At 45.2% G+C, this 14,095-nt stretch overlaps 1 protein-coding gene across 1 annotated transcript in view; it reads right to left on the bottom strand.

Moving 5' to 3' along the window:
- The window catches only part of LOC137436088 (CUB and sushi domain-containing protein 3-like), a 1,358,203-nt gene that overhangs the window by 1,125,362 nt on the left and 218,746 nt on the right, over nucleotides 1-14,095 (bottom strand). The window contains exon 3 of the mRNA XM_078786463.1: nucleotides 6,045-6,157. Within this exon, the coding sequence (XP_078642589.1) occupies nucleotides 6,045-6,157 (113 nt within the window). The remainder of the gene's footprint in view (nucleotides 1-6,044; nucleotides 6,158-14,095) is intronic.

Below are 14,095 nucleotides of genomic sequence, written 5' to 3' on the forward strand. Positions count from 1 at the left end.
GTGTGAATGGCAATGTTCCTCGCTGAAATGTGAAAAAACTGAATTACGTGCGAACGCATAACTGTGAGATTATGGCGGCAAAGTTGGAACATCACGTGATCCTAGCAGAAGTACCCGGCATTGCCGGGTGGGGGAGGGGAGACCCGTACATTCGCCCTCTCGACTCAAGCTCGTATTCGATTCGTATTCGAAATCGAAAGGGGAAAGGGGAAATCCTTCGTATTCGAATTCGTAAACACGAAATATGAATTACAATTTAATTCATATCGCACAAAATCGACACAAAACACGGTGGCATAAAGGTGAAAAAACGCAATGGCTTTTCGCCCTGAATTACGTGCAAACATGTGACGTGTGACGTGACGGAACATCACGTGATCGCTCTGAGCGAATCAGCGAGCTGCTCGCACTGGCTGAGATTAGCGGGTACTTCGCTGAAATGCGCTGAGGTAAATATGAATAAAAAATATGGATCTCGTCAAATATGGTCTCAGCCATGTTCGTCCCAGGCTCAATGGCCATGTCTATGCCAAATATCAAGCACGTGAGCCTCTCCGTTTCGGAGTCTATCGGTAACATTACACACACACACACACACACACACACACACACACACACACACACACACACACACACACACACACAAACTGTGTTTTATATATATAGATATCATGAAACATTTACATTTTGTAGTCCATTGTATAATTTAAATAAACATAAATGCAAATTTCGCATGTGGAAAAAGTAAGTACACCATTGGCTCTAATATGTGGTATTGCCCCCTTTGGCAGAAACAACCTCAAGTAGCGTTTCTCATAACTGTCTACCAGTCTCTGACATCGACTGTGAGAAATTTTTGCCCACTCCGCCATGCAGAATTATTTCAGCGGTGCGATGTTTGAGGGGTTTCTTTTCTTGCATGCACAGCACGTTTCAAATCCCCCCACAACATCTCGATGGGATTTAGATCCGGGCTTTGACTTGGCCATTCCAGAACCCTCCATTTCTTTCTTTTCAGCCATTCCTTGGTGGATTTACTGGTATGTTTAGGGTCATTGTCATGTTGCAAGGTCCACCTTCGGTTGAGCTTCAACTTTCCGACAGATGGCCTCACATTATCCTCAAGCACCCTCTGGTACAATGAAGAATTCATAGTGGATTCTATGATGGTGATCTGCCCAGGCCCTGATGCAGCAAAGCTGCCCCAAACCATAATATTTCCACCACCATGCTTTACAGTTGGTATCAGGTTCTTGTGGTCAAATGCTGCCTTTGGTTTTCACCAAACATGTCTTCTGGTACTGTGGCCAAATAGCTCTACCTTTGACTCATCTGTCCAGAGCACATTGTTCCAGAAGTGCTGGTCTTTGCCTAGGTCTTCATTGGCAAACTGTAGTCTTGCCCTGATGTTCTTTCTGGACAGCAAAGCTTTCCTCCTGGCACACCTCCTATGTAGATCAAATTTGTGGAGCCTCTTTCTAATGGTAGACTCGTGCACTTTGACATCAACAGTGGCAAAAGCTACCTGTGGGTCCTGTGATGACATTCTGGGGTTCTTAGAGACTTCTTTCAGCATCTTGTGGTCTGCTCTCAGGCTGAACTTGCTGGGGCGGCCTGGCCTGAACAAGTTGGTAGTTGTTTGGAATCTTCTCCACTTGTAGATGATTTTCCAGGGTGTCGAATGATTGATTTCAAATTGTTTGGAGATCTTTTTAAATCCCTTCCCAGACTCATAGGCATCTATAACCTTCTTTCTGAAGGCCTCAGAGAGATTTTTTGATCTAGGCATGGTGACGCCGCACACTTCAACAACAAAGAGCAAACCAAACTAAATGTCTGAGATATAAATAAGACAGGTTCCTCCAAGATCCTCTCTAACGATGTTCTAATCATTTGCACCTGAGCTGGTGCACCTGATTCTAATTTTAGGTATTTGAAGTAGTGAAAAATGTAGGGGTGTACTTACTTTTTCCACATGCGAAATTTGCATTTATGTTTATTTAAATTATACAATGGACTACAAAATGTAAATGTTTCATGATAATTTGTTGTATTATATCACCTTTATCTGTTAATATTGTTGAAATGAAGATCAAATAGCTGTATGTTGAAATATCTTGAAAAATGCAAAACTTTACATGGGGTGTACTTACTTTTTCATGTGACTGTATATAAAAGAAAGTTTTTGTTTGTTTGTTTGTCTGCGCAAGCTAATCTCTTGAACGGTGAAAGATAGGAAGAAACCTCCAATACAAAAAATGTCGGGACGGGCCCCGGGAGGTTATAGGCTAGGTGGCGAGGCCAGTCGAGGCCGCCTCGGCTGGGCTGGGCCCATTTCACAATTAAAAGCTGAGCTGAATTATAGTAGTCAATCTTCTACGGCCGTGAGTAAAAGCTGAATTATAGTAGTAAATTCATTCACAAAGAACTAAAAATGTCGGGACGGGCCCCGGGAAGGTTATAGGCTAGGTGGTGAGGCCGGTCGAGGTCGCATCGGCCGGGCTGGGCCCATTTCGCAATTAAAAGCTGAGCTGAATTATTGTAGTCAATCTTCTTCGCCCGCGAGTAAAAGCTGCATTATCTATCTATAATTCCAGTAATCTCTGTGTGTTTGTTTGTTTGTGTACGTTTGTACGTTTGTCTGTGACCGCTGTTTCTCGACAACCACGGGTCCGATATACTTGAAACTTGCCAGGTATATTGCTGGGGACCCGAGGATGTGCCTTTTCAAGGTTTCATATTAATCGGACAATTACTTACCGAGCTATGTCCAAAAAACGATTCAACCAATCAGAGAGCAGCGAGCTATCGCGTGTGCCGAACGTGGCGGACACACTCTGCCTCGGATGGCACATTTGAGAGCGTATTCATTTATTTCACGTTTGCAAACTATGTTGGCGCTATGTTGGCGTTAAACTATGTTTTAAAACTAATAAAAACCCCGGGGGGATTGTCACTGTACTCGCAAGCCGTTCGCCGTTCGCTTTGGCGTTGCGAATGAACCAAAACATTTCATGCACCAAACCATTTCATGTAAAGCGTTCGCCGTTCGCTTTGGCGTTGCGAATGAACCAAAACATTTCATGGACCAAACCATTTCATGTAAATAGAGGGGGGGGATATAATTTTAGATATAGATATAGTACGGGCATGCCCTAGTCTATCTATAATTCCAGTAATCTCTGTGTGTTTGTTTGTACGTTTGTACGTTTGTTTGTCTGTGACCGCTGTTTCTCGACAACCACGGGTCCGATATACTTTAAACTTGCCAGGTATATTGCTGGGGACCCGAGGATGTGCCTTTTCAAGGTTTCATATTAATCGGACAATTACTTACCGAGCTATGTCCAAAAAACGATTCAACCAATCAGAGAGCAGCGAGCTATCGCGTGTGCCGAACGTGGCGGACACACTCTGCCTCGGATGGCACATTTGAGAGCGTATTCATTTATTTCACGTTTGCAAACTATGTTGGCGCTATGTTGGCGTTAAACTATGTTTTAAAACTAATAAAAACCCCGGGGGGATTGTCACTGTACTCGCAAGCCGTTCGCCGTTCGCTTTGGCGTTGCGAATGGACCAAAACATTTCATGCACCAAACCATTTCATGTAAAGCGTTCGCCGTTCGCTTTGGCGTTGCGAATGAACCAAAACATTTCATGGAAATAGAGGGGGGGATATAATTTTAGATATAGATATAGTACGGGCATGCCCTAGTCTATCTATAATTCCAGTAATCTCTGTGTGAATGTCTGTGTGTCTGTGTGTTTGTCTGTGACCGCTGTTTCTCGACAACTACCGGTCCGATATACTTGAAACTTGCCAGGTATATTGCTGGGGACCCGAGGATGTGCCTTTTCAAGGTTTGAAATTAATCGGAGAAGTAGTTACCGAGCTATGGCGATTTAGCCGTTCGCCGTTCGCTTTGGCTTTGCGAATGGACCAAACCATTTCATGTAAATAGAGGGGGGGGGGGGTTCTGTGGTCGTTGCGAATGGACCAAACCATTTCATGTAAATAGAGGGGGGGGGTTCTGTGGTCGTTACTGCCACGTGGTTTCAAAGTTTTTTTTTGTTGTTGTTGTTTGCACGCACGCTTTTTTGCACGCACGTACGGGCACCCACGTACGGGCACGTCCTAGTCTATCTATAATTCCAGTAATCTCTGTGTGAATGTCTGTGTGTCTGTGTGTTTGTCTGTGACCGCTGTTTCTCGACAACCACGGGTCCGATATACTTGAAACTTGCCAGGTATATTGCTGGGGACCTGAGGATGTGCCTTTTCAAGCTTTCATATTAATCGGACAAGTAGTTACCGAGCTATGGCGATTTCTTTACCAAACTCCGCAAGCCGTTCGCTTTGGACCAAACCATTTCATGTAAATAGAGGGGGGGGGATTGTCACCGTACTCGCAAGCCGTTCGCTTTGGACCAAACCATTTCATGTAAATAGAGGGGGGGGATTGTCACCGTACTCGCAAGCCGTTCGCTTTGGACCAAACCATTTCATGTAAATAGAGGGGGGGGGATTGTCACCGTACTCGCAAGCCGTTCGCTTTGGCTTTGCGAATGGACCAAACCATTTCATGTAAATAGAGGGGGGGGATATAATTTTAGATATATATATAGTACGGGCATGCCCTAGTCTATCTATAATTCCAGTAATCTCTCTGTGTGTGTGTGTGTGTATGTCTGTGTGTTTGTCTGTGTGTATGTCTGTGTGTTTGTCTGTGTGTATGTCTGTGTGTTTGTCTGTGACCGCTGTTTCTCGACAACCACGGGTCCGATATACTTGAAACTTGCCAGGTATATTGCTGGGGACCTGAGGATGTGCCTTTTCAAGGTTTCATATTAATCGGAGAAGTAGTTACCGAGCTATGGCGATTTAGCCGTTCGCCGTTCGCTTTGGCTTTGCGAATGGACCAAACCATTTCATGTAAATAGAGGGGGGGGTTCTGTGGTCGTTGCGAATGGACCAAACCATTTCATGTAAATAGAGGGGGGGGGTTCTGTGGTCGTTACTGCCACGTGGTTTCAAAGTTTTTTTTTGTTGTTGTTTGCACGCATGCTTTTTTGCACGCACGTACGGGCACCCACGTACGGGCACGTCCTAGTAGTAGTAAATTCATTCAAAAAGAACACGGGCAATGCCGGGTGCTTTTGGCTAGTATATATATATGTATTTGTGTATGTGTGCATGTATGTATGTGTGTATGTATGTGTGTATATGTATATATGTATGTGTATGTATGTGTGTATGCATATGTGTATGTACATACATATGTATTCGTGTATATGTATGTATGTATGTTTGTATGTATGTATATGTATGTATATATAATGTATGTATGTGTGTATGTATAATGTGTGTATGTGTTATGTATGTGTATATGTATGTTTGTGTGTATGTATGTGTATATATGTATGTTTGTGTGCATGTATGTGTGTATGTACGGTATATGTATGTATGTATGCAGTAGCTGCCCCTCATTTTAGCATGCTTCTCCATGGGGGGTCAGCCAGTTTCCTGCCAGCTGTAGGGGTCTGTGACCTCAGAGACTTCTAATTTCTGGATATACGGGTGCCTGCTCTGTTTATCTAAACGACCAACAACATTAGATAAGCTAGAGCCACTTCCAGATGCAGTTATTTCTCGCCATTTTGAGTGATCCCGATCCAGATCTGCATCGTTTATCATCTGGATGACCGACAAAATGGCGGACCAACAGGTGGTGACATGACCACGTTACGTCAGTGAGAAACCTCTGTATGTGTTATGGCATTTACAGCATTGTCTTTTATGGTAAGAAAAGAAGAACCATTTCATTTACCACACAAGTTATGATAATTGGCATACGAGAAAGGAAATGTAGAGATGTCCCTGTACTTCACACTGGAAGTATTTTTTTTTTCAACATTTGACTCATTCCTGGATATAATTAATTTTTATATCATCAGTTGTATTTGCACAGATAGTCCAGCACATATTATTTTTAATTCGTATTTTTAATAGCGGGCTCCTGTGAAGCTGGCATGAAACCTACCTGTGTACTCCAGTCGGAATCCCTGTGCGCTGACAGCAAAGTCGCTTGTCAACTGCAAGCTCAACATTGGCCCTGTGCTCGTTATCGATGCAGGAAGCTGGAAACCCGTCAGCCTGCACACACATGTACACAAACATGATTAAATAAGTACGTAACTTAAACGTTCGAATTGTCATCTTTTTCACCTGCAATTATAATTTCAATAATAATTCCAGCAATCTCTGTGTGTGTGTGTGTGTGTGTCTGTATGCGACCGCTGTTTCTCGACAACTACCGGTCCGATATACTTGAAACTTGCCAGGTATATTGCTGGGGACCCGAGGATGTGCCTTTTCAAGGTTTGAAATTAATCGGAGAAGTAGTTACCGAGCTATGTCCAAAAAACGATTCAACCAATCAGAGAGCAGCGAGCTATCACGTGTGCCGAACGTGGCGAACAGACTCTGCCTCGGACGGCACATTTGAGAGCGTATTCATTTATTTCCCGTCGGCAAACTATGTTGGCGCTATGTTGGCGTTAAACTATGTTTTAAAACTAATTAAAACTAATTTGCGATTCTTTCGCTTTGCGATGCGATTTGCGATTGCGTTAAACTCGCTCGGGCGTTAAACTATGTTTTAAAACTAATTAAAACTAATTTGCGATTCTTTCGCTTTCCTGCGCGTTTGTGCACGATATGGCGATTTCTTTACCAAACTCCGCAAGCCGTTAGCTTTGGACCAAACCATTTCATGTAAATAGAGGGGGGGGATTGTCACCGTACTCGCAAGCCGTTCGCTTTGGACCAAACCATTTCATGTAAATAGAGGGGGGGGATTGTCACCGTACTCGCAAGCCGTTCGCTTTGGACCAAACCATTTCATGTAAATAGAGGGGGGGGGGGATTGTCACCGTACTCGCAAGCCGTTCGCTTTGGACCAAACCATTGCATGTAAATAGAGGGGGGGGATATAATTTTAGATATAGATATAGTACGGGCATGCCCTAGTAATTTCAATAAGATGAGTAATAATAGTGTCAGGTTGTTTAACACAGCATACATAATGTAATGTTACTGTGACGTAACCTTTGTAACTGAAGAAGCTCGAGTAGTTCAGCAGATAGGTGAAATATTTGGGAGAATTGTGACTTTTATGATACAAGCACCAGAGTTGGCACACAGTTAGAGCATGCGCTAAGGAAGATATTTGGCTGTAGGGCCATCGCAGATTTGTCCTGTGACAACAATGGCGGCCATTTTTCAAAAAAGGACAAATCTTCGATGGCCCTACAGCCAAATATCTTTCTTAGGACATACTCTAACTGTGTGCCAAATGCCATGCTTGTATCATCAAAGGCACAATTCCTGCACCTATCTGCCATACCAAAGAGGTACACTTGACATTCATTAGTCTAGTAGGAAGACTAGGTCCCCCTGCACCCCCCGGAGATATACTTCTAATCAGTGTTTCTAGATTGGAAAAAATGTGTAGAAAATGACTAGCTATGGCCCCAAGCTGAAAAAATGTCCCACATACCATTTTTATGCAAATTACTGCTGCAAATTTTATGCAAAATTATGCAAATTTTATGCAAATTTTTGATGAGGAGTAGAGTTGAGGGGTCTTTGAGGGCTTCATCGAGGTGCTCTCGGTTGCAAGACTGGGTCATTCTGAGAAGCACAGCAGGGTCAGAGATCATGATGTTCTCCTCCTCAGTGAATCTCTCCATCAACAGCCTCTCCATTGCCTCACACACTGTTTTGAGGCAAAAGAGGGACTTTGCGTAGGCCTTTCCACTGAGAACACCTTTGAGAGATCCACTTGTTACTAGTTGTGCCTCAAAGAGAATCTCTGCATATCCAGAACCACGCATCTTGTGTCCAGTGAGCATCCCGATGTAGTTCATGGATGTGTGGAAGGGTCCAATCGTTACTACATGACTAGCAAATTCATTTGGCCAGCGCCAGATGATGGGAAGGGCTTTCATGCAGACACCCAGATCAAATGTATTCAGGACCCATCTCTGACCCACCTCAGCAGTTGCTGCCTCGGAACGCTTCAGTAGCTCACGAACAACTGCGTTGTCTGTGATCGGTTGGTGGATAGGCGTGCAGTAGTCGACTGTTGATTTGCTGGGTGGGGGAGAACCAGTTGCAGAGGTGAAACCCCCTAGCCCAGGCACAGGCTGCAGGCCATTGCCATGCCATGCAGGCACCAGGCACAGACCGATCACAGACAACGCAGTTGTTCGTGAGCTACTGAAGCGTTCCGAGGCAGCAACTGCTGAGGTGGGTCAGAGATGGGTCCTGAATACATTTGATCTGGGTGTCTGCATGAAAGCCCTTCCCATCATCTGGCGCTGGCCAAATGAATTTGCTAGTCATGTAGTAACGATTGGACCCTTCCACACATCCATGAACTACATCGGGATGCTCACTGGACACAAGATGCGTGGTTCTGGATATGCAGAGATTCTCTTTGAGGCACAACTAGTAACAAGTGGATCTCTCAAAGGTGTTCTCAGTGGAAAGGCCTACGCAAAGTCCCTCTTTTGCCTCAAAACAGTGTGTGAGGCAATGGAGAGGCTGTTGATGGAGAGATTCACTGAGGAGGAGAACATCATGATCTCTGACCCTGCTGTGCTTCTCAGAATGACCCAGTCTTGCAACCGAGAGCACCTCGATGAAGCCCTCAAAGACCCCTCAACTCTACTCCTCATCAAAAATTTGCATAAAATTTGCATAATTTTGCATAAAATTTGCAGCAGTAATTTGAATAAAAATGGTATGTGGGACATTTTTTCAGCTTGGGGCCATAGCTAGTCATTTTCTACACATTTTTTCCAATCTAGAAACACTGATTAGAAGTATATCTCCGGGGGGTGCAGAGGGACCTAGTCTTCCTACTAGACTACATGTGTTCATGCAAAAACCAGAAAGGACCGTATTGAAAGCAACCCCAGGTGCGCAATTTATTGGATTATTTTTGTAGTGTGCAAACCATCAAACAGAAAAACACGACATGTTATACATTTATAACCTCGTGTTAGAATCCCAAGTGAAAGGTTGTAATATAAATTGCCGATGATTCTGTTGCTGCCACACCGCCCATTGTTTAATCTTCTTCTTCATTAGTATACAGGATGAAGCTTTGTGGTAGCATCATTGACTGAGGAAGCGTCTGTGCCGCTAATGCAATGCCCTCTGTCGGTTCGGGCAGGAATTTGTAATTTGTTTGTGGTACCAGCAATGTATTGACGACTTTTCGCGAAGGACACGAAGGAGTCTTTAACGTCCACCAAACCAATGCCGGCAGATGACACCCAGTTTAACGTCCATCCGAGGGACGTCACACACATTGATGAATCACCCTGCCTTTAAAAACCGAGCTGACAGTTCATAGCCGGGTCGGGATTTGGACCCAGGCGGGACAGCTTAGAGGGGAGCGTATGTACTACTGCCACCCTGCCATCCTGCACTCTGCCCTACTGCCACCCTGCCATACTGCCATCCTGTGTTATCCTGCCATAGTAGGCCGCCCTGCCATCCTGCCCTACTGCCATCCTGCCACCCTGCCACCCTGCCCTACTGCCACCCTGCCACCCTGCCATCCTGCCACCCTGCCATACTGCCACACTGCCACACTGCCACCCTGCCATCCTATGTTATCCTGCCACAGTAGGCCACCTTGCCACCCTGCCATCCTACCATCCTGTGTCATCCTGCCATCCTGCCACCCTGCCATCCTGCCATCCTATGTTATCCTGCCATAGTAGGCCATCCTGCCACCCTGCCATCCTACCATCCTGTGTCATCCTGCCACCCTGCCATCCTATGTTATCCTGCCATAATAGGCCATCCTGCCATCCTGTGTCATCCTGCCATCCTGCCACCCTGCCATCCTGCCATCCTATGTTATCCTGCCATTGTCGGCCACCCTGCCATCCTGCCATCCTGCCATCCTACCACCCTGCCATCCTGCCATCCTACAATCCTGCCATCCTGCCATCCTATGTTATCCTGCCATAGTAGGCCACCCTGCCATCCTGCCACCCTGCCATCATACCACCCTGCCATCCTATGTTATCCTGCCATAGTAGGCCACCCTGCCATCCTACCACCCTGCCATCCTGCCATCCCACCATCCTGCAATCCTACCACCCTGCCATCCTGCCATCCTATGTTATCCTGCCATAGTAAGCCACCCTGCCACCCTGCCATCCTACCACCCTGCCATCCTATGTTATCCTGCTACAGTAGGCTACCCTCCCATTCTGCCATCCTGCCACCCTATCATCCTGCTATCCTGCCATCCTACCATCCTGCCATCCTACCACCCTGCCACCCTGCCATCCAGCCACCCTGCCACATTGCCATCCTGCCACACTGCCATCCTGCCACCCTGCCCTACTGCCATCCTACCACCCTGCCATCCTATGTTATCCTGCCATAGGAGGCCACCCTGCCATCCTGCCATCCTGCCACCCTGCCATCCTGCCATCCTGCCATCCTGTGTCATCGTGCCACCCTGCCATCCTGCCATCCTACCATCCTGCCATCCTGTGTCATCCTGCCATCCTGCCACCCTGCCATCCTATGTTATCCTGCCATAGTAGGCCACACTGCCACTCTGCCACCCTGCCATCCTGCCATCCTGCCATCCTGTGTCACCCTGCCATAGTAGGCCATCTTGCCAGCACTGCGAGTGAATTAACCCAGCCAACACAACAACTTTGGGCCAATGCTCCCTCCAACGTCTGATGAACTTTGGCCCAACATAGGGCCAACGCTCCTTACAATGTCTGATTAACGATGGCCCAGCATTGGGCAAACGCTTCCTTTCAACGTCAGCATAATGTAGGCCAAATGTTGGGCCAATGCTCCATTCCAACAATGAGCCAGCACTCTATTCCAACGTCTACTCACCGATGGCCCGCCAGGCCAAAATTACATTGGCCCAAATTTGTTTTTTTGACGTTGCCCCAATGTTGTTGTGTTAGCTGCGATGGAGAGGGACATGAAAAGAAATGCTAAATGCACATTTTGAAATGTGGTAAATGTAAAGGAGACAAAAGGTCTGAAGGTGAATATCGGAAAGACGAAGGTGATGGCAAGTGGTAAAGCATGTGGTGAGGTGGAAAGAACTGGGAAGTGGCCGTGTGCTGTGTGCAGGAAGGGTGTCGGAGTGAACTCCATTCAATGTACAATGTGCGCTGAGTGGGTTCATCAAAAATGTAGTGGGCTGAGAGGGTCATTAACCAGTGTGGCAGCTACATTCAAGTGTAAGGTGTGCACAGAGGGAGCTGCAGATGGAGGAAATGTTGAGTTGGATCTTGGAGACGGCGTGAAGCTGGAAGGTGTGAAAACATTTTGCTATCTCGGAGACATGCTGAATGGAGAAGGTGGATCAGACTCGGAAACGGTTGCTAGAGTGAGATGTGCATGGAGGAAGTTTCGGGAACTGAGTGGCGTGCTGATGATGAGGGGAGTGTCGTTGAAGCTGAAGGGAAAGGTGTATGCTGCATGTGTGAGAAGTGTTATGATTTATGGGAGCGAGACATGGGTAATGAACGTAGAGCAGCAACGAAGGTTGGAAAGGGTGGAAATGCGAATGGTTCGACGGATGTGTGGAGTATCGTTGAGAGAGAGGAAGACAAATGATGAATTGCGAAAGATGATGGGAATAGAGCCTGTGATTGATGCTGTGAAGAGGAACAGGTTGAGATGGTTTGGTCATGTGTTGAGGAAGGATGAAAGTGACTGGTTGAGAAGAGTGATGGAAATGAATGTAGAAGGAAGTAGAGGATGGGGAAGACCGAGAAAAACGTGGCTATAGATGGTGGAAGAAGAAATGCGGGCAAGGGGGTTAACAAGGAGAGATGCAGAAAATAGGGCAAAATGGAGAAGATTGTCATGGGGACCGCAAGGCTAACCCCCGCTCTAGCAGGGAAAATGGCCTTAAAATGCATGTTGTTGTTGTTGTTGAAGGACATATACAATTCAAAGCTAAGACCACATTAAAGCTCCAGGCCTTCATTCTTTTAAAGAGATATACCAGATAATTAATAATCAAGACTCTCTATATGATGAACATGGTGCAGAATTATCTCAATGTTATAAAGCGATTAAAAACGAGCAGTGTTCATCTCTGGTGAGTTTCCTGCGACAACAATGTAAAATGTCCCAGAAATCTACAATGAAAGCACAACAAATTTGCACATCGTGCCGTCATACGAGTGCAATTATTCGTTCGTATTGGTACAAATGATTATGTTCTCTCATTAAGAGTAGCTTCCATTAATGTTTCCTGGTTTTTCTATCAATTCTTATAAATTCCAATAAAAAATATAATGAAGAAGAGGAAAAATGCACACTGTGTATCTTGCATGAATGGATGCTGTTCAAAACCAGATAAAACCTGAATATACTGGCTTACTGAGCAACATGGGAGGTGAATTTAACGTCGAATCTACTTATAACGTGGCCTCACATAAAAAGGGGGAAAAAACACGAAAAAAACAACAAAACAAAGAAAAAAAGAGCCTGGTGTTGGCTGAGCGGTTAGGGTGCCGGCTTGGGATCCTAGGATCCTGGATTTGAATCAAGGTTGATTGCTGAATTAACGCCAGGGGGGTTGACTCAGCCTGTCATCCTTCCGAGGTCCGCAAATTGAGTACCAGTTCATTGGTAATTCCCTTTGTCTCACAAGAGGCGACTAACAGGGTTGGCGGCAGGAAGGGCATCCGGCCATAAAACATTGTTTCAAAAAGGGGACCACGGTGCCCAAAAAAGGCCAACCCCTGCTCTGCGGGGAAAAATGGCCTCTAAAGGTGTTTCTTCTGTTTCTTCCTCACATAAAAAAGAGACTGAATTGACACAATCTCGTCCAATAGAACAAAACTTTCCAGAACATTACAAAGCTCATTTGGTACAACAAGAACTCGAACAATGTTCAGCATGGACAAATCGTCTGCAAAACACCGGTTGTTGTTTATAGTGGACAATGGCCATTTCTTACATGGACATCTAAATTATACTGTATTTGCATTTCTAATATTGTAGCATCCTTAATCCAATCCCATCCAAGTCCATATCATCAATAGGCGTAGCCTTTGGAATACCGTCTCAATTACTCTGAATTTTATCAATTTGAAGTTGTGCATAATTCTTCACCAACCAAGTCGAAGTCAGCCATGAAATCATTAACTGTCAACCATTGAAATCAAGCACCGAGACATTCAACGTAAAATGAGTATTAGGTGCTTTCTCCATCTCTTACAAAAAGATGAATCATTCGTCACTTGTCAAGGATTCAAAATGCCCGTTCATTCTGCGTTTTGCCCCAAATGTACTGGAGCTTGGATCATGCATACCAATGACTACCTGGACTCTTTTGTCACACTTAGTTTTTCTGCGATGAAAGAGAACAGGAGAGGCAGGTCTGTTCCATCCAGCAATCCGCTGCGGAGTTATGTTCTTTGACAATCGGATTGGCGGTCACTCCAAATTGCCTCGATGGAGGTGACACTCTCACTATCGCTCCTCATTTGAGCATTGTTAAATTCTTCATCTCAACATGGTGCTGTAAAATTGACCAACGAGCTCTCCTGATGCAGACTGTATCTGTTGATGACATTCATGGTTATACAAATTATGTGCACGCGTTGACAATTCACATAACTGGAAAGTGGGGTCCAACGACTTTCCATGGAATCCTGCATGAAAAGTGGCAGCATGGGATGCCATCTTAAAGAATTATAAGTGACACAGACAGGTGATTTCACAGGTGGAAGAAAAACAAATTATGTCCTCTCAAAGCTTCCAAAATGATAGATCTTGGAAACCTAAAAAAAAAAAAAAACAGCCCTAACTGTAGTCCCTGTCAACCAGTCACTCTTTGGCATTGAACTCCTCCATGACCCTCATTTTGTGTGTTAAAAGAATAAACAGTCATCTGAACAATCGCTTTCATCTGAGTATTGCATCTGAGCAATGTAGACGCTCGGAGAGGAGCTAAAGCATAGAATGGGTCAGGATGTAACAGAACAAAAGGAACAGGAGAAAGAGGGG

The sequence above is a fragment of the Myxine glutinosa genome, chromosome 11 (assembly GCF_964187855.1).
Source record: "Myxine glutinosa chromosome 11, kmMyxGlut1.1, whole genome shotgun sequence".
In the NCBI taxonomy this organism is placed as follows: Eukaryota; Metazoa; Chordata; class Myxini; order Myxiniformes; family Myxinidae; genus Myxine; species Myxine glutinosa.